At 38.1% G+C, this 20,632-nt stretch overlaps 2 protein-coding genes across 3 annotated transcripts; both read left to right on the top strand.

Annotated features, from left to right (window-relative positions):
- Window positions 1–359: 359 nt before the first annotated feature.
- Window positions 360–3,530, top strand: LOC112576295 (E3 ubiquitin-protein ligase TRIM33-like). Its single transcript, XM_025258648.1, has 3 exons — window positions 360–519; window positions 1,608–2,685; window positions 2,943–3,530. The coding sequence occupies exons 2-3, from the start codon at window positions 1,618–1,620 to the stop codon at window positions 3,093–3,095; spliced, it is 1,221 nt and encodes a 406-aa protein (XP_025114433.1). The 5' UTR covers window positions 360–519; window positions 1,608–1,617; the 3' UTR covers window positions 3,096–3,530.
- Window positions 3,531–4,388: 858 nt separating this feature from the next.
- On the top strand, window positions 4,389–17,705 carry LOC112576265 (E3 ubiquitin-protein ligase TRIM33-like). Of its 2 annotated transcripts, XM_025258587.1 has the most exons (7): window positions 4,391–6,318; window positions 6,914–8,003; window positions 9,008–9,061; window positions 11,855–12,013; window positions 12,359–12,511; window positions 13,211–13,390; window positions 14,607–17,705. In XM_025258587.1, exons 2-7 carry the CDS (start codon window positions 6,930–6,932, stop codon window positions 14,637–14,639), a joined length of 1,653 nt encoding a protein of 550 aa, XP_025114372.1. In that variant the 5' UTR covers window positions 4,391–6,318; window positions 6,914–6,929; the 3' UTR covers window positions 14,640–17,705. The 2 variants fall into 2 exon arrangements, with proteins under 2 accessions (XP_025114371.1, XP_025114372.1); XM_025258586.1 differs by lacking the exon at window positions 14,607–17,705 and having other exon boundaries at window positions 4,389–6,318; window positions 13,211–13,968.
- Window positions 17,706–20,632: the final 2,927 nt, after the last annotated feature.

Raw genomic sequence — 20,632 nt, 5'->3', positions numbered from 1 at the left:
CACTGTAGTCAGTGGGACTGTGTGGCTCCCTACTTTCCACTCCCAGACCTTCATAGCTCCTTCAAGTAACGTGGTGACCACGTGTTTCTAGCATCTTCTATTCTTATTTGCATGACGACTTACCCACAATTATTCTCATTATGTGCAACAAAATTACAGGTCATGATAGATAATGTTTTGAACAAAGTCTGACATTAATAAATATATATCAATGTACTTGAAAACAGTTATTTGTTACATATCATTGTTCGGTTTAAGCTGTCTAGAGTGGTTTCTTACAATGCACAAACAAACCCAATTAAGCAAAATCTAATTGTGTACAAAATTATTGTAACGGGAATTTCCAAATTAGTTGCTGTGTCGATAAATATCACGTGACGTACACAGACACGACCGGTCGTCGTAGCGAGAAACACTGTGAGCTAAATAGACTCTTTGGTCTGAAATACTTACGTAGACTTACAAGTCAGGCAGAGTAAAGCCTCTACAAAGTTAGCAATTGTTTATCTAAAGGAGCAGGTGAGTACACTAACTACTTACACTACTTAGTGTCGACACATTGAGTAAGTTCCTGGTCTGTGTGTCACCTACCCGCCATGTACTGTGAGTAGAGGGTGAGTCAGGTAGGTCAGCCGTTGTGTAGTGACATTTATTGCTTCAGGTGTTCAGTTATGTTCACAGTTTGCTGTAGCAGCCTAGAGCTTGTACAGAATTATAATAACAAGTATTAGAGGTCAGGTGCTGGATCATAAGTTCTTCACGACAGTTTCATTTCCTCAGTTCGCTAACTGGTTGTGTATCTGTACCTCACTGCTGCCACTAATCACTCTGTTCAAATTACCTCATTAAATAACAAAAATAATTCATGTGATCAGCTGAAATTCTGCTATTGTTTTTAATGTCAAGAGACATTTGTTTTAGTTCTTCTATTTTATGTTTCATTTCTTTTCTTCCTACATCCAGAACATTCAACCTGCAAGGTGCAAGACTAAGTGAAAACAATTAGCAATAGAAAAACTGCAGCAACAGTCAACGATGTCTACTAAACTCACGTTGTTTTAATTCTTCCTTTCCTTAATTTCACATCTCATTAATCTTTATCTACCAAATTTGTATTTAAAATTTTGAGTTTATCCCGTCGAGTAAGAAAAGAAAAAAAATTGTCACGTTTCTGTTTTGTAACATCAGTAACATAGACTCAAAGATTGCTCAGCGATAAGAAAGACAACGTCCAGTGATTAACACTAAATCATTACTCTGATGATTTAACTATTTTGTTATCTACTGTGTCGACAATGTGTCACTTCTCCGACGGATTCCAAACGTTAAGCTCGTTGTCCGCTGTGTAGGTGTCCTATCGTAGAGCAGTTAGATCGAAGTTCGTGCTACACTCTTGACAACCTGCCGACAGATTTTCTTTTTCATTAAACCTTTATCCTTCTTCGATTGCACTCCTCTTTTTCTTGATTTTGTTCCACTCGAAAATACCTTTTCAAAAACACAGCAATGTGATGTAAATGTCTTTACACTAAATTCTGTTTTACAGAGATAACCACTAACCTAAAACTTCAAACCGTGCATTATGTTTAAATGTTTTGTATATTGAGGTTTGTCAAGATGGCTGAGCCAGACGAAAGAGAGTGTGCCGTGTGTACGAATGACTTTACCATTCCAAAGATTCTACCCTGTGGTCATCACCTGTGTCGAGAATGTGTCATTTCCTGGATGGATTCGAAATCTGCAGCTGGATGTCCTCTGTGTCGATGTCCTATAGCACAGCAGTCAGATGGAAGTTCGTCCGCCACTGTTGACGCCCTGCCGACAGACTTTGTGATGGAAGCGCTGGTGGAGAGCGCTCGTGTACTGAGTAAAGATCACCTTTGTTGTGTGTGTGAGGACGTCAGGGCGGACTTCATCTGTATGCAGTGTCAGGACATGTTGTGTTCAGCGTGTGCCAATGTTCATAAGAAGCTCTCAGTAAGCCGCAGTCACGATGTGGAGAGTGTCAGCACTGTGACACCTGAACGTCTGGCTGCCAGCCGCCCTGCACTGTGTGCTGACCACGGCGACAAACAGGCGGAGTTCTTCTGCCGCGAGCACCGCCTCGCTGTCTGCTCAGCCTGTAGGTCTCACAAACACAAAGTATGTCGAGAAACAAACTATCTTGAAGATGAAAAAGAATTAGCCCAAAATTCACTGAACGACCTAAGAAAGATTCTTGTAGAAGCGGAGCAGAAGCTAGAGCAGGCTATAGGTCAGGTGACGTCATGTCTACAGGAAGTTGATGTCAGCGAACAAGAAGACATGGCGCAGGTAGACAAGTCATGTGATCGTCTTCAGAAGCTGGTGGAAGATTTTTGTAACAAGTTAAAGGAAAACACTCGCACGTCACATCTCAAAATCAGGAATTCATTACGTGAAGTGAAGACTAACTTTAGCAACCGTCTCGGGAAGGTGACGTCACACAAACACATTTTGACGCGAGCCACGGCGGTGTCACCACGTCCTGCACTGATACACATGACACAGACTCTGACAGACAGGGTCATCGGCCTTGACCTTAGCGCTGAACTGCACCAAGAGGTGTGGGTAAAACCCTTGTCAAGTGTAGAATGGTGTCAAGAAGTTGCGGGTCGGATAGAAAACGAACTCGTGAAGTTCAGTCAACAGAACACAGAGTCAGAGGTATATTTTTGGTATTTTATTATTCATTTAGCCCTTTTTGTTAACACAACAGTTATTTTGTCTTATAGTTGTCATTCTCATCTCAAGGACCTTTACTTTTCCCTTGCTTGTATCGGCATTCAGAGAGCGTCAATGTGTGTGCGTTAAAAAAATTATGGTATCATATGCAGTCTGTAGAACTATCTTTTGAGAAAGACAGTCTGTGTGTGCGTGTGTATGTTTTTGTTTCTGGATATCATTTACATTTGGACACACAGCCAGCAGCCTTTGTGTTCCATGAAAACTGCGGAACCAACATCCGTCTGAAGAACTTTAAGATGACCGCCAAGAAAATTGAGCCGTATACATTGGGCAACGGGCAGGTTGTGTCTCGTGACGCTATGTCGACGAACGTCTTGTATGAAGTATGATGATTATTAGTAGTAATATTTTTTTTAAAGTGCTACGGTAAAACATTTAATGTCATTCACACCTATTTCTCTTATATCACAGTGATGAAAACAAAACAATCATTCTGAATTTTTGCTTCAAATCGTGAAGACAATTTGAAAGCTTATCTCGATGGATTGAGTAGTATCATAACATAATGTCTCTGGTCACGCTTTTTGTTTAATTTATAGTAAGAGAGAGGCAGTATGTAGATCAAGTACTCGCCCTAATTAGCTGTCACATATTGGCATGTCATGATAGTGTAATGTTGACACAGGTCAGAGTGGACGCAGTATCAGCAAGATACAGTGAACTATTCGTGGGTGTCACAGGAATCCCTCCTGACCAGCTGCTAGTGACAAACGGGTCCATTGACCTGAAAGACCCCGTCATTGTAGGGCCCAGTTTTGTCCTCCACCAAGGAGAAACTGTGAGTTTCCATGGCTACATGTACAAACAAATGGCTCTGTGGTTTGGTCTTCCTTCACTTTTTTCATGTTAACTCAGCATTTTAAAGGTTTACTTAAATGATCGTGTTCTAATTAGTACACACTAATTAGTGACATGCTATTTACCCAAACTTCTTTGTCTACTGTAGATATGTGCCTAACAACATCACAGTGTACAGGGAAATTTCAACAAGACATAAAAATCCCTTATGTATACGTTCAGCTTGAATGAGTATAAGATAGGAAGTAGGTGATTCCCACAAATCTGTGGGAATGTTGACTTAAGCCGAGGAATACATAGTAAGGAGAAAGAAATTTAATTAAGGCTTTACCTGACCTCATTATAAATCAGACCTCAGTCGTAAGTCAGGACCTTTGTGTCACGAAACAATACAACCATCATAGCCATTACCCAATAGTTTTCGGAAGGCAGGAAGAATTTTTGTTATCATACACAGTTACAAATAATTCTTGGAAAGGGCACATTGCAATTAAAGACGTGATTCAAGGTGGGGGATTAGTGTAAATATTTAATATTTTATTAAAAGCTTAAATTAATAGGTATTTGTCTTCAGGTGTTGAACGCGTTAGGAGAAGGTCTCCAGAAACTTCAAATTGGGAGTCGAGTCGGGGTCCTAGTGGACTCATCAAACGATCTTCACCTCTTCGTCGACGGACAGGACCAGGGTGTGGCAGCAAAATCTGTATTACGACCATGTTTTGCTGTCTTTAGTATTTACGATACAGTCATTAAGGTGAGAGACAAGTTATACAGCATAGTGTCGGATCGGATAGAGATAGTATAACTATTAAACTGTGACAACGTGAAAATGCCCAGAAGTCTGAAGTTAAAGTAAAAAAAAATGTGTGAACATTATAAGTACTTTTCCTGCCGCTGACGTACAGATTTTACCCGGAAAGTGGAGATTTCAAAAATGTTTATTTGCTGTATAGGTAAAACATTATGTTCTGTTCTTGTTGCCTCGTTGTTTGTTTAACAGGTGACAGCCCTTCCCACATCAAGGCGGACATAAAAAAATTAAAGAAGAAGAAGCCTGAAGCAGCAAAAGAGGAATATTTGTGTTACTGACGAAGACATTTAACTGCGTAGTGATACCACCAATAAGAACACTAGTTTGTTTTGTTAACCTGTTTATTATACGCGAAGAGTACATATGTTTTGCATATGATTACTTTTTCTATTGATAGACATTAACAACTAGGGGAAAAATACATATTTTGCTTTTGTTTGAGCTACTCTTCACTCACCCGACACAAAAAGGAAAAGAGTAGGAAAATCTTGAAATTAAAAGAAGTCCGTGTTTTATCTTGTGTAAACAATACAAAAACGTCTACATAATAGTGTTTCCAGAAATTATTTTTTTAAATTAATATCTTTAAATTAGCATTTACATGATTGTGTTCTGTAATAAAATGCTGCTTATGAATAAGCAAATATTTATCTACCGTAAAAATGAAAGAAAAAGGTTTAAAAATAAAACCACTCAATGTCCAGTTGTCATCACTTGTTCACAAAGGTGTTGACGATAGTAACACCAGAAAAAGTTTTGTACAACAGCGTAGAAGGTGGAAGAGCTACACACAGGCAGACTGTGCTGGACTCGAGAGTCTCGCTTCCCTTTCATTGGTTTTGCTTTGTTTTTGTTGTCCACTAACTAAAATTATTAATTACTTACAATTATTACTGACTTCAAAGTGATTTTTTAAGACTATGAAATTTTCTTTGATTCTATTGACCCTTTATTTGCATCAATGAAGATGAAAGAGTGTAGCTAGTAAAAGACGATTGGTCCTAACCGCCACCGAGTATGTACTGCGCATGCGCCGAATAATTTTAAATTTGGTAGGGCTACGGGCCTTTCTAATGCGATTTAATAGTATTATAATGTGAATCTTGTGTTAACCTGGAAATCGCAGTCAGTATAGGTAAAATATTTACAGTTCCTTTTTTGTTGTAGTTCTATATTGCACAAAATAAAATTTGTAAATACTTCTGCGCTATGATTCTCAAGAGAATGTACACATAAAATCAATACTGATCAATAATGAAGCCGAAAATACACACGTACACAAACAATCGCTAATGAAGATAAGATTCTTTTCTTAAGTGATGAGTACGCTACCTAGCACAGCTTTTATTCAATGCAACACGTTCAGCCCTGGATCACACCATCCACAGTCTAATCAGGTCTTTTCAAAAGCTGTCATTCCATCCCATTTCACACACTCTTGATTTCTTACAATGTGGCAGAATAACCGATCATGATGTATAATGTGATTCAACGAATTTCAACAGAAATAAGTAGAGGTCACTGTATATGTACAAAAGAATTTTTAAAAAGTAATCGATGTAAGCTAAGCCGATTTCTCTAAAATAAAAGATAAAAAGGAACGAAACGAAAAGTGGATTGAACTACTGTGACGGGAATTCCCAGATTAGTAGATGTAATTCTATGAACGTCACGTAAACCTGATTGTTATTGTCACTGCTCCGCCTGTCGTGATAGCGAGAAGACGTTGTGAAAGATAAGTTTCTGGACATTTTAGTCTGAAATATTGAGGTATATTGTCAGGCCAGACAGCCAACTCTCACCTAACTCGTTCATTAGAAGGAGCGGCAGTAAGTAAACAGTATCATAACATTGCAATACACCACATATCGTTAACACATTCGCCAACATCTGGGTCAGTGGATACAGCAACCCGCCATCTTTGTGACAACAGTGTGACTCAGGTAGGTCAGTCGTTGTGTAATAACAGTCAATAGGTATTTAGTTAATTTACAGTATGCTTTAGTGGTTGGTAACTTCTAGAAAATAAATAAAATCAAAAGAGAAGCTACTGACATAAACATTACTTTACACCTCATCAATTCGGGTTCTGGTCTTTGTTAAAATAAGAAAGTTAATACAATTGTAAATGTCCGCGAAAAAATAGGTTGTCACTGAAAGAACCTGCCAAAGCTGATGACATTAAAATATTTGTGAATAATTATCAATCAGAAATAATAAAAGAAGTATTATAATCGAATAACTTTCTGATATTCTCTTTAGGAGACTTTCTCATGTTTCGTTTTAGAAAGAGAAAAAAATTTTATCTTTTCACTATTCTGCTGCTCCTTCGCTTTTCTTTTCTAGTCTCTCCATCCTTTGCTTTTTTTCTTCTAATCACAACACACATACATGTCACGGAGCACGGTTAAGAAAACCAGCAGCGATAGAAATGTCTGCAAAAAATCCTGAAACAATAGTTCACAATTTACATTAATTTTCTTGCATTAAATTTGTGTTATTGTCCCTCTAACTTGTCTGTATGTTTCCTATAATCAGTAACTTAGAATCCAGGATGGCTGAGCCACACGAAAGAGAGTGTGCTGTGTGCACAGAAGAACTCACCACACCAAAGATTCTACCCTGTGGTCATCTCCTGTGTCGAGAATGTGTCATTTCCTGGATGGATTCCAAACCTGATGCCGGGTGTCCGCTGTGTAGATGTCCTATAGTAGAGCAGTCAGATGGAAGTTCGTCTGACACTGTTGACGCCCTGCCGACAGACTTTGTGATGGAAGCGCTGGTGGAGAGCGCTCGTGTGCTGAGTAAAGATCACCTTTGTTGTGTGTGTGAGGACGTCAGGGCGGACTTCATCTGTCTGCAGTGTCAGGACATGTTGTGTACAGCGTGTACAAAGGCTCACAGAAAACTTTCGATGAGCCGCAGTCACGATGTGGAGAGTATCAGCACTGTGACACCTGAACGTCTGGCTGCCAGCCGCCCTGCACTGTGTGCTGACCACGGTGACAAACAGGCGGACAGCTTTTGCTTCTGTCACCGACTCGTTGTCTGCAAATCCTGTAAGGTTCAGAAACACAGTGGATGTTTAAAAGTAAGCGATTTTGATTTTGAAATACATTCAGCTGAAAACTCACTTACCCACCTAACAAAGATTCTGGTAGAAGCGGAGCAGAAGCTAGAGCAGGCTATAGGTCAGGTGACGTCACGTCTACAGGAAGTTGATGTCAGCGAACAAGAAGACATGGCGCAAGTAGACAAGACATGTGACCGTCTTCACAAGCTGGTGGAAGATTTTCGTGACAAGGTAAAGGACAAGACTCGTGTATCACATCTTCAAATCAGGAATTCATTACGTGACGTCAAGACTGCCCTTAGCAACCGTGTAGGGAAGGTGACGTCACACAAACTCATTGTGACGCGAGCGGTGGCAGTGTCACCACGTCCTGCACTGATACACATGACACAGGCTCTGACAGACAGGGTCAACAGCCTTGACCTCAGCGCTGACTTGAAACAAGTGGTGTGGGAGATACCCTTGTCAAGTGCAGAATGGAGTCAAGAAGTTGTGGGTCGGATAAAAAACGAGCTCCTGAAATTGGAGCATCTGAGGACTAAGTTTAAAAAAAAGGTTAACTGCTTTTTGTTGTATTATTAATTTGTTTTTTGTTAAAAGAAACAGGTTTCCTCGTCTTTCAGCCATCCTTCTTTCATTGTCCTTTCCTCTCTGCTAGAAGTATCCAGCGAGAGTGTGTCCAAGTTACAATGCGATAGATAAAGGTGTGTGTGTACATAAAATCCCATTCTGTGCTGTTATGTGTAGTCTGTAAACATTTTTGAGAGAAAGAGAAAAAAGATGTTACTCTGCGTGTTTGTGATAACGGTTGATACTTACATTAACTTGGTCGTATAAGTAAGAGTCACTTAGGGTAACTCGTCAGGAAAATTCTTAGACCCGTTATTTATTAGTAAATTGTATTCCAATTTTTTATTTGGGATAACATTGTAATGAGCAATTGTTATATATTTTAAGATACTATATTGATGTTTGTAATAGATTTATACATTACACATTTAATTTGTATTATTTGTATTAATTTATATTATAAAAGTGTATAGATATGCATATTTATGGACAAACCATTCATTTTTAAATGTCTATTTTTACTTTTATATTAATTAGGACATCAAATGCATTCAGTAACAGACAAATTAAGACCCCATACTAATGGTATGTGAAACTAGTATGCAATCATAATAAATAACTGTTTTTGGTAATATACATATAATAGATTTTTAAACTTTAATGTGTTTATGTATATGTATATTATTTAAATACGCTAAATACAAGATGAAACATATAAGAGCCATTAGTTGTGGTCAGTGAAGCAAGTGAACGATTTAATGAAGTCAACGAGTAACGACGTTCTCTGTCTCTCTCACTACTAAATGTCTGTTAGAGTGACTGAAAAGAATAAACATTAAAATAAAGAGAAGCAGAAAATGATATAAACCTTTTTTAAATATGCAAACTAACTCAAAGAAAAATTCTTAAAAGAGTCTTGTTTTCAGACTGTTAATCAAGTTTGGGATCATCAAATGACATGTTTCTCAATGCTCTCTGTCTGTTAATAGAGTTCCTTCTCAAGCTGCTCGTTTAAAGTGGAAAAGACTGATAAGCAAATCAAGGTAAATAATCTTTTTCACACATTTTATTTGTACTCCTGATATATGTATTAATGTAGCTATATGCAAGTTTGTATGTAAATTGTGTAAAATATTTTTCACCTATTTTCCATTATATTACACGCCTAGAAATTTCACAAGTAACTCATTTAGGGGAACAATGCAATATTACATTTAGCAGTCCAAGTCCATCGCATATTTCTCAATCTTCTCTCTCTGTTACTACCTGCCAAATGATTCTTCCAAAAAGAAAAAGTTTGTAAAGAAAAACCAGGTAACAATTTTTCAATATTTTTAGCATCGTCTATATATATATATCATAAAACATATAAAGAAACAGTTTTGAACTTTTGCTTAATTTCCTCAACTGTAAAAGCTCTAACAGCTGGAAGAAAGTATGTCTATAATTTTCCATTTACAGTTGGGTATTGAATCACATCAGCGACTTTGTTGATTAAATGAAGAGTATTCTATGGTTAAGATCTGTCAAATTAATTCTCTCTCTTTCTTCGGGGTTTTTGTAACATTTAAACAAAATTTTTGTTTGCTAGTCTTTTTCCATTTCTTCAGAAACCTTTTTCAATCCCTTGTATCAGCAGCTAGTGACAAAGCGAAAATGGAGTTATATGTAGTGTGTATATATATGTGATTCAAAACAGAGAGAAAGCACGTTTGCCATATATCTGTGTTATCTGTGCCCGCTGATTTCTCACCACATCGGGGTGCTTAAGTTTTAACAAGCAGGTCGTTAGAATCTTTAACCATCTTAAAATATATTATGAAAACAGTCTGGTCATGTGACATGTGTTCAGGAAATGTATTATTTTAGGAAGCATTGTGATAGATTCAAAGCATACTTTCCTTTTGTATTTTTGCATGCGATACCGATACACTCAACAATTACATTTGAACTTAACTGGATACAACCGAACGTGCGCTCAAACACACGATCTAACGATAAGCAAGTTCTATGAGAAGGCTCTTGTAAAAAGGTTTAAGAGGACACAAAGTATCTACACAGCATCACTAGATAATTGTTCATTACTTGTTTCTACAGCTCTCAAAGTAAACAGAGGAAATTTAACTGTGTAACGGACAACTGCGTAGTAGAGGGGGCAAGACGGGATGGGGGAAGGTTGACATCCGGTGTTGACGGTTTGTTTTTAGAAAATGCTTGCGACGCACTTCAGCGAAGACCACGTGCGGGACAGGCAGTGCTGACACCTGGTCTAGAGAGACTGGGGTGGGTATATTTAAGCCCGACCATAAGTGGCCAGGGGGCGGCTGATGATAATTTGGTGGATTTGTGGTTTTAATTCACCGACTCGACGATCTCTGTGGACGTAAAAATATGTATGTATTACGGGGGATCTACTTTGTGGTAGTACCATCTCTGTGGATGTGATACAGTGGCTGTATTACGGGAGATGTACTAGTGCAGATGTACTACTGTGGATGTACATCGTGTTTCTGTAGTCCGCGTCATCGCCGTGGGAGCTCTGTGGTGAGAGCATCCGGCCGTGCAAAGTCTTGGGGGCCAAGAAGCTGCACACCGACGTGGGCGAGCAGGAGCAGTGGACTCGGAGTAAGGAGGGGGCTACCCTGCCCTTCCTTACGCGGACGTACCGACCACCACCAGGGAGGGTACCTGGTCAGCTGAAACTAAATCATCGCCGTGGGAGCTCTGTGGTGAGAGCAACCGGCCGTGCACATTCTTGGGGGCCAAGAAACTGCACACCGACGTGGGCGAGCAGGAGCAGTGGACTCGGAGTAAGGAGGGGGCTTCCTTACGCGGACGTACCGACCACCACCAGGGAGGGTGCCTGGTCAGCTGAAACTAACCGCCGGAGGAGGGATGGTTTCCCTCTAAGTTTTATCCCAGCTGCATATTGTTCTACCCCGCCTGACAGTAACTTATCGGTATGGTAAAAACACTCTTTTATCATTTATTGAACTGTAGAAGAAAAGATTAAAGTAGACTAAAAGAAACCAGGGGACTGGAGAGCTGCAGGGACTAAACGGTTATTAACATGTTGAACTTTGATGGTGTGTTATTATGGTAATTCTTCATATGATGCCGTGTGGATTCCGGCTGAGTGACATGTTGAACTTTGATGGTGTGTTATTATTGTAACTCTTTAAATTGGTGCCGTGTGGATTCCGGCAGTGACTTGGTAAACTTTGATGGTGTGTACGTGATGGAGTGTTATTATTATTGACTGTGGATTACTGTGCATATTTTGTCTACTTGTAAACTTGTGTTTGGTTCTAATAATTAGTGGTGCCTCTAAGGAGGGACGCCCACCCTTAAGCGATCTTATATTGGTTTTTGGAAAGAATGCGCATGTCTGCGGATGGTCCGTGACAAACTGTTATACATCTTTATCAACATCCTGTTGTGACTGTTGTTTAGAGCTTAAATAAATGTCAGGACTAACACTGTAGCTAGCAAAACGCAGATCACAAAAGTGTATATCCCATTTCCTTACATAAAAACTTACAGACACACACAGTCTGTTGTAGTTTCGCTAAATTTATTTCAGAATGAATGTTTTATTTCATCGCCTGTAAATTCTTCAAACGAATGTAAAGGTTAATGTGTGATATGATTTAATGTATGGGAAGTGGACTCTTATAGACATAAGACTTTCCGAAGAGTATGATTGTAGATGTCAGCAGAAAAAATAATTATCAAATAGAAATCATAACACTAATACACAAACATTTTTAGTAAGTAAACACAGTATACTATAGATATGTGTATAATTTTCATGGACAAGAGAATATTTTTTACAGTTTGACCCTCAGCCACCAGTCTTTGTGTTCCATGACAACTGCGGAAAGAACATTCGTCTGACGAACGGTAACAGGACCGCGGAGAAGATAGAGCTGAATACTATCGGTGACTGGGTGGTCGTGTCACGTGACCCTATGTTAGCGAACGTCTTGTATGAAGTAAGACATTTCACTAAAACTATGATGATGACAACGATTATCATTATAATGATGATTAGTACTGTTAGTAATAAATCGGGCTTCAGATTAAAAATTACTTTATTTATGTTTCTTTCTTTTACAGACGCGAACAAAAAATCATTTTGAATGATTTAGTTTCCATTTTCTTAAAATCGTTAATACACGTTGATGACAGCTTACTTACGACGGATTGAGTAGTCTCAATACATTCTTTCTCTTTTCACGCTTGTGGCTTTACCGAGAGATTGACATCCTTTAGTGCAAATAGTCATCTTAATCAACTGTCACAGCTTGACATGTCATGACACTGGGATGTTGACGCAGGTCAGAGTGGACGCAGTAACAGATGGGTACACCGAGCTAGCACTGGGTGTGACAACAATTTCTCCTGCAGGCCTTACTGTGACAACATGGTCTACTGACCTGCAAGACTCCGTAATCATCATGCCAGGTTGGGTCTTGTACCAGCAAAAACATGTAAGTCTTTATATCTGTGAGTGCAGATGACTTGTGGTTTGGTCCACGTGTAAGAGAGGAAGCTAAGTGACATTCACTTTTTTTATCTTTTTTTATTACACAAAGCACAATTGAAGGCTTAGCTTAATTTTCTTTTCTTTTATTTCTAATGAGCAGGTAAATCTTCGGTCAAAAAATTTATTTCCAAATTGAAATCAAAATCTTTGCTTACTGTAAATAAAAACCTACAGACATCTAAATATGTAGAATGAGGCCGATAAGAGAGACTTAGACGAATGCGTATATGTTTGCTTAGGTGAAATAGGATAAGTTATTTTCGCGGTTTGATTTTTTTGGACGGTAAATTTTATAAAATTGTGGAGAAAAAAATGGAAGTGTGTTCTAAGACTTGATTTGTAAAAATGTTTTCCTAAGCCGAGGAAAATCCGTTTGGAGAAATTGAACTAAAGCTTTTACTGACCTAAATAAATTAGACCCTAGTGTTTAAACAAAATCTTCTTTTGTACATCAAGTAAATGAAATCACCCTACTCATACCTAACATTTTTCGGAAATACTAAGCATTTTTTCTCGTACTCAGTTACAAAAAATAATTGTCGAGAAGTGCGTGTTAGAGTTAAAGACGGAGGTCAAGGTGGGGGGCTCACTCCACGCCCAATATTTTATTATTAAGATAAAAATATCAGGTATTTATATGTAGATGGCGATACCGCTCACAAAAGAACTCGGGAGACTTAAAGTCGGGAGTCGAGTCGGGGTACTGGTGACCTCATGCAACGACCTTCACCTCTACATCAACGGACAGGACCAGGGTGTTGCAGCAAAAATTGCTACACAACCCTGGTTTGCTGTATTTAGTATTAGCAGTTCAGTTGTTAAGGTAAGAGACACAGGTTATCACAAACACCACAGTCAGTCATACAGGCAGACACTGACACTGACAGAAGAAAACAAACATAGATCAGTGGGTGTCTCAGTGCCCAGTGGAATTTATTTTTACTTCATTAGCTTCATTTGCTGTTGTAATACTTATTTTCTTTGAAATTCTTTTTCTCTTTTCTAAGCATGATCCTTAATGTAGATATGTTTACAACCAAACACTGTATCTTTACGATCAATTTTACTAAAGAACGTCATGCAGGGTTGTAAACACAAAAGTAAATACATAAACACATGAATCACTCTATATCTATTTATATATTCTACACTATCTCAAAGTTTTCTGAATTAAGTAGGACGACTTGGGTCACAGTCTCTAAAGCTTGTTTTTTTGAAAACCAAGAAATTCCAATGTCTGATAATGGATATGGATCCGCTAATTGGTTTTCACAAACTATAAACTACTTTCACTCAAGATGTCCGCCACGAGGCCTTTTGAAAAGCAAAGGTAGCATCTCTGGGTCACTAGGTTGTTAGACTAATCACAACACAAAAAGAAAATTATCCATTAGTGGATCTTTTCCGTTAGTCTGGGAGTAGCGACGGTTATCCACGCCTCCGAGTAAAATCTCAATATTCTTTGAAACAAATGAGCCTCTGTTGGCTTCTCCAGTAGTTCCACCTGTTACAACTATGAGGGAGGTAGAACCTTTGTAATATTTGTAACATTTTGGTGAGGTTCTTCTGTCAACTTTGGGACTTGTCCAGGCATGTCGTTCCTTTATTTTCCCCCATTTTCTGGGCAAGGAACTACATTACTCCCGACTCTTTCCTTCACAAACTTCACACACTCTTTCTGCCCCACAGGCCTATTAAGGAATGCCTCAAATGAGTTTACAGTGAACACTAGTCTCCCTACTAAAGAATGTTTAGTTATCTGCAGTGACGACAACACACTACACAATCGTAAACAGTCGAGGTCTTAACACAAACACACTTTATATTACACAGAGGAGTTTGGGATTGCCTGGGCAGACTATAACGGTCTCTTTAACGGTGATTACATGAAGTTGTCTAGAAAACTGCTGTTAATGAACAATAAAGAGAAGACACTTGTCTTACCTATCTCCTGGAGTTGGCATAAAACGTTTTTTCAATTTATTAAAGTTTACACTTGTACATTGTTTGTACCTGCTGCTCTGTTGTCTGTTTTACAGGTGACAGCCCTTCGTACATCTTGGAGAACATAAAGAATATCAGAGAACAAGGCTTAGAGAATAAAAGTAGAATTTTTTTGTGATCGAGGATGACACCAACCTGGGAGTTGATATTACCAATGAGAGCTCTAGTGAATTTGTTTTGTCAGACTGTTTGCTATCCAAAACAAGACGAGTACACATTGCATCTGTGTAGGATTTTTTCCAGTTGAAAGAGATTAACAAAAAAAAAATAAAGCTACCTCCCCCTTACACACACACATAAAGAAAAGAGGGAAAACTTTTTAGCATGAAGAGGAGTGGGATGATATATTATTTTAGCAAATATAATATATTGTGTCAGCACTATATAAGTATACACATAAGTGCTGCTGTCAATTAGTTACTTGTTAAATACCTTGAATCGACCTTTGGCTTCTGGTTGTGTTCATTAATTTTGAAAAAAGGTTGTTCATAAGTTACTGTTTATCAACAATTAAAATAATCATACGTTGTGTGCTTTGCTCCTGCTACATAATAAGTAAAATTATTACGTACAGTTTCTGTGCCTCTGCGTGAAGAAAATTTCTCTATTCATTTGTTAAAAAAAAACTTTCCATACTGAGTAGGTAAACACTTTCACGAGGCACTGAGTCATAGCTCACATCTTAATGTTTTGCTTTAGCTTTAACGCAGTTTTGTGAAAATGAGTGAAATGCACAGCAGACAGTACAGTAGTTGTAAATACACTGTACGTGACTTGTAAACACTTCTGTGGAAAGCTGCTTAACTGTGATTTATGGTGGCGGTGGTACGACTGAGTTTATTGTGTGTCTTCTTCTGGTTTAAGAAAAGATAAAATGGCCTCTAAAAATACGACTAAAGGAAAGCAAAAGAGAAAAAAGGGGAACTAGTAACGATGATAGTATGTTGAGCAGTTCTACTCAAACACTACAAAGCTCAAAGGATGAAATCAAATGTAACTGCCTGTTAGTCTCAGAATAAACCTTTTAATAGGAAATAGACTTTAGAAATTCCTTGAATATAATAATGTGCATCAATCTGCACTCAGGTTTGTTTTCTTCAGCTCGGTGTCACAGAGACTAATGTTATTGATATACTCAGTTGTGATTTTAACAATACAATAAAGCGACTCACAGTTCAGTTATCTGACACATCGATGAGCTAAGATGTTAAACTGATTTTATGGGGATTTCATCAGTTCATGTTTTCAGTTTGCACTTACTAAAGATGTGTTTTCTTGTTTATATGGTTTTAATATATCGGCTGAAAATTATGGTTAATGTGTGAACCCTATTCTTTGTCTTGGAAACACAGTCCGATAATACCGCGGACGTGTGTAGGTGGACTGATTGATGTCTGCCGAAACCAACACTAAGCCTCTTGTAAAGCTCTTCACTGTTAGTCTCAACAATTAATATTACTTAACCGGAAGATTTGTATACCCCAGCCTCATTTTAGTAGTTAACTGTAAACAATCGTCACATGCCTAATGAATCAACAATGGGTGCTTTGTACTGTACTGTGCCAACCTCTGTTACTGATGTCATCACGTGACTTTCTAACTAGACACTAGGACTCCATGTGTGATGGAATGAATATAGCGACTCCACATTCTGAGACATCCTAAAGCAACAATGTTTAGTTGATTTCTTACTTACTTTGTAAAATTATCGCTTTTTGTGATTGTGTATGCTACATATGAGTCTTCCTGCTTTGTTTTAATATGTGGGCTGAACATAGGCTATATATTATATATTAACGCCATCTGTTGGCTTTTGACCCTGTAATCGATTTTGTGTTTTAATATTTAGTAAAACTTAATGAGATTAGCATGTGTGTTAAAGAAACTCGTTAGAAATAAAATCTAATAATATTTAAATTTCTATATCGTTTAATTGTATTTTCTTCTTACGCTTGGATTCTTTAATACACGAGGGATTGACAGCACAAACAGACACGTGGCCTGCCTTAAAAAATGTTTATAAAAATTGATTTTTTGAATCACTTTTTTTCTTGTTTTTCATCAACTGTAAACAGAAGAGTAGAAGTTGATAGATTTGTATATATAGGAACCACAACTCAGATGTACAAATAACGATACACAATCAACGACATACACAGACTAATATGATATTTCGCTTGTATTTTCAAGTACAGTATATATATATATAGCTATTGTCTCACATAGTGAGATAAAGAATGAACCTTTTTTGAATTTTTTTTATACATTCTTACATATTTTAATTTTTATATTCTTTGGGATTCGTCAATTGTAAGCATAAATTTAAAAAAATATTCAATAGAAGAACTAAAATGTAATCACCTGTGCGTTTGATGTTAATCGCCAGGCAACACAGAGAGTCAAATATTTCATGAAATTGTTACTGTCCTTAAGTTTTGTCTGTTGTATAGCCGACTACAACTCAAATGTTAGACTTAAGTAAAAAAAAAAAAAGGTTGTTGCCCCTGTCTGTTGTTAGGGATTATTGCCCTTACCAGTATGAGAGTGTGTTTGCTGCGTCGTAGTTTCGCGTCAGAACCCGACGTCATTTTATGACGTAATTTTAGAGGGACGTAGCGTGAAAATTATTTGGAAGAAGGCAGACGGTTGTGAGAAGTGAAGAGAGGCGGACTGAAAGTGTGGAGTGTCCGCTTTGGATCTTGTGTGTCGATCCCAGAGAATATATTCGTGGTGTTTGCTTTGGATCTTGTGTGTTGATCCCAGAGAATATATTCTTAGTCGTCGACTAGATATCTGCCAAGTCAGCACTTACTCCTATTAAGAACCGGAACGTGTATGTGGTTTCCCCTAAAAGTTTTGTTCGTGGATATCAGTCAAGTGTTGCCAAGACTGCACAACTTCTGGACCAGGGAAAGGGAGGAATTTACCAGGACGTTTTATTTTTGGGTTGCACAGACGTTCACTTCAGGCAGTGCGGTGTGAGTAACTAAGACTTTAACGAAATATTCAAAAACATACGTCAGCTTTGATTTACATGCCGTGGTGTGGAAGACCTACAGACTTTATATATATGTAGTTCGCAGTATCGTGTTTGTGTGTTTAATTTTGACTGATATAAAAGTTTTGTTTGCCCACGACAAATCTCTGTGATTTGTGAATGACAGAACACTTAAGGGGAAGTGAGCGTACAGTGAGTGCGAGTAGTGTGAAAGTGTGAATTGAACGCGTCCCCGACACAAAGGTGAAATACTCTTTCCAGAGAGTGAATTTCTTCTATTTGTTCCTCTATTTTCATTTTCAAACTGCACTTTTTGATTTACTGTAGTAACCTAAAAGCGAAGATTAAAATGTTTCATTGAGTGATAGATTATACAAGTCGTCGATTCACTGGTTTTACTCCTTGAAATATTTTTTTGTACAAAAGTAGTTGTGTACTCTGACATAATTTACTTAACAAAAGAACTCTGCCTTCATATTTTAAATCAGCGAATAAGATATGTGTAGTGTTTCATGCTACTTAAAATCATTAATGGTGACATTTTGTGAATGGAAAGAAGACTGTCAAGGGACGGTGCTGCAGGATAAATACATCTTTTTGATTCGTTAATTATACTCTTTGTCGTTAACCCGTCAAATAAATGTGTAGAACATGTTGGAAACAAAACAAAAATAAAAATAAAAACAAAATAATTACCGCAACACCAATTACATTTGGCTGAAAACAACACAGACAGAAGATTATTAATGTCTGAATTTAAAGCTGTTTCTGTTTGTATTTTTACAACCATGTACACAAGCCAATCTCTATTCTCTCGCTTGAAGCTATGATTAAGTATTCAGATAATAAGAGTTAAAACCAAATAAGATTACTATTATAAGCTGAATGACCCGTCCAGCTAATGGTTTCCTACTTACGGCCAAAAGTTCACGTGACTGTCTTTTTTTGTTTAACTTCAAGTTTAAAGTCGTAAACTAAATTGTTGCATTCAAAGAAAGACTTCATAAATATTTTTCTTAATATGTGTGCTTGTGTACAGGTAAGGATATATGTGTGGCTGCTTGTTTATGTGTATGTGTGTTTGTGTGTGTGAGTGTTTGTGTGTGTGTGTGACATACACATGAAGCGGCGTGTGATGATAGATAATGTTTTTCAACAAACCTCGACATAATTAAATATAGGTCACTGTATTTGAAGACACAGATATTTTTTATGAATTATTGTTATGTTTAAACTGTGTAGAGCAATTTCCTTACAATTCACAAAAAGCAAATAAGCAAAATCTACTGTTGTACAAAATTATTTTAACGGGAATTTCCAAATTAGTTGCTGTGTCTATAAATGAAACACTCTTAGTGAAAATGTTCTCACACTTTAGTCTGAAATACTCAGGTAGACCGTCAGGTCAGGCAGATTAAAGCCTCTCCACACCTAGCAATTGTTTATCTAAAGGAGCAGGTGAGTACTCTACCTACTTACACTACTTAACGCCAGAACATTGAGAAACATATCACTCAGTGTATCACCTAACCGCCATACCATGGTAAGTAGACGGTGACTCATGTAGGTCAGTCGTTGTGTAGTGACATTGATTGCTCCAGGTGTTCAGTTAAAATCACAGTTTGCTGTAGCAGCTTGTGACGTCTACAGAACAAGAATAACAAGTATTAGAGCTCAGATGGTGGATCATAAGTTTTTCGTGTTGCTTTTCATTTCCTCAGTTCGGTAACTGATCTTGTATCTACAACTCGCTGCTACCACTACTCATTGTGTTCAAGTTACCTTATTAAATAAATATAATAAAAGAATTCCTGTAATCAGCTAAAGTTCTGCAATTGTCTTTGATATCAAGAGACATTTGTTTTATTCCTTCTTCTATTCATGCTTTATTTCTTTTTCTTCTTCTTTTCCTTTTTTGTCTACATCCAGAACACTCAACAAGCAATGTGCATGACTAAGAGGAAAACAATCAGCAATAGATAAAACTGCAGCAACACTCAACGATGTCTACTAAACTCACATTTTTTTCTTCTTCCTTTTCTCCATTTCACATCTCATTAATCTTAACATACCAAATTTGCATTTTAAATATAGAGTTTATCTTGTCGAGTAAGAACAGAAAAAAATGTCTCGTTTCTGTTTTGTAACATCAGTAACTAAGACTCAAAGATGGCTCAGCAATACCAAAGACAACCTCCACTGATCAAGAATAAATCATTGCTCTAAATCAGTGATGCCCAACCTTTTTCTGCCTGCGGGCCATATACATTTCCGACATGCGTGTCACGGGTCCCTTCGCCGCACAAATGCAAAAAAAGAAAAAAATAGAGCAGATACCATTTTCATTAGAAACAAGTTGTCTTCTTCTTCTTCGTTCCTATTCGCCCCCATTGGAGCATAAGGCCGCAACCACACGCCGCCATCGGACCCGGTCCTGGGCATCCCTTTCTAGTTGGGACCATGTCATGCCAGCTGTCTCTACCTCTCTGTGGACTGATCTCCTCCACGTCTGTCTGGGTCTCCCAACCTTGCGCCTCCCCTGTGGGTTCCAGCCCAGAGCTTGTCGCGTTAAATTGTCGGCTGGCTTTCGTAGAGTGTGGCCAATCCAGCCCCACCACTTCCGCTTCTTGATGTCGTCGCTGGCAGGGTTTTGGTTGGCTCTCTCCCACAGGTCTGTATTGGAGATCTTCTCAGGCCATCGGATGTTAAGGATGCGGCGCAGACATTTATTGATAAATGTCTGTATCTTGTTGGTGATGGAATTTGTCACCCGCCATGTCTCAGATCCATACAGAAGGATTGACTTTACATTGGTATTATAGATGCGGATCTTGGTGTGTAGAGACAAAGCCTTGGAGTTCCAGATAGGTCTTAGGGTGTGGAATGCAAGCCTGGCTTTGCTTATTAGGCTTCTGACATCTTCATCTGTACCTCCGTCCTTGCTGCTGACTATGCTGCCAAGGTAGGTGAAACGGTCAGACTGTGTAATACATTCTCTATGTAGTTGGAGTGGGGCTTCTTGCTTTATGTTGACCCGCATTACCTCCGTCTTCTTGATGTTGA

Source organism: Pomacea canaliculata, linkage group LG11, assembly GCF_003073045.1.
Source record: "Pomacea canaliculata isolate SZHN2017 linkage group LG11, ASM307304v1, whole genome shotgun sequence".
Taxonomy (NCBI): Eukaryota; Metazoa; Mollusca; class Gastropoda; order Architaenioglossa; family Ampullariidae; genus Pomacea; species Pomacea canaliculata.
This window is presented reverse-complemented; position numbering and strand designations above follow the sequence as displayed.

Bases quoted from the DNA above. Each gene is read 5' to 3' on its own strand.
- LOC112576265 (XM_025258586.1), top strand. From the start codon at position 6,930: ATGGCTGAGCCACACGAAAGAGAGTGTGCTGTGTGCACAGAAGAACTC. The intron at 12,014-12,358 runs GTAAGACATTTC...ATGTTGACGCAG, and splicing joins TAGCGAACGTCTTGTATGAA to GTCAGAGTGGACGCAGTAAC. The intron at 12,512-13,210 runs GTAAGTCTTTAT...ATTTATATGTAG, and splicing joins TCTTGTACCAGCAAAAACAT to ATGGCGATACCGCTCACAAA.
- LOC112576295 (XM_025258648.1), top strand. From the start codon at position 1,618: ATGGCTGAGCCAGACGAAAGAGAGTGTGCCGTGTGTACGAATGACTTT. The intron at 2,686-2,942 runs GTATATTTTTGG...TTGGACACACAG, and splicing joins AACAGAACACAGAGTCAGAG to CCAGCAGCCTTTGTGTTCCA.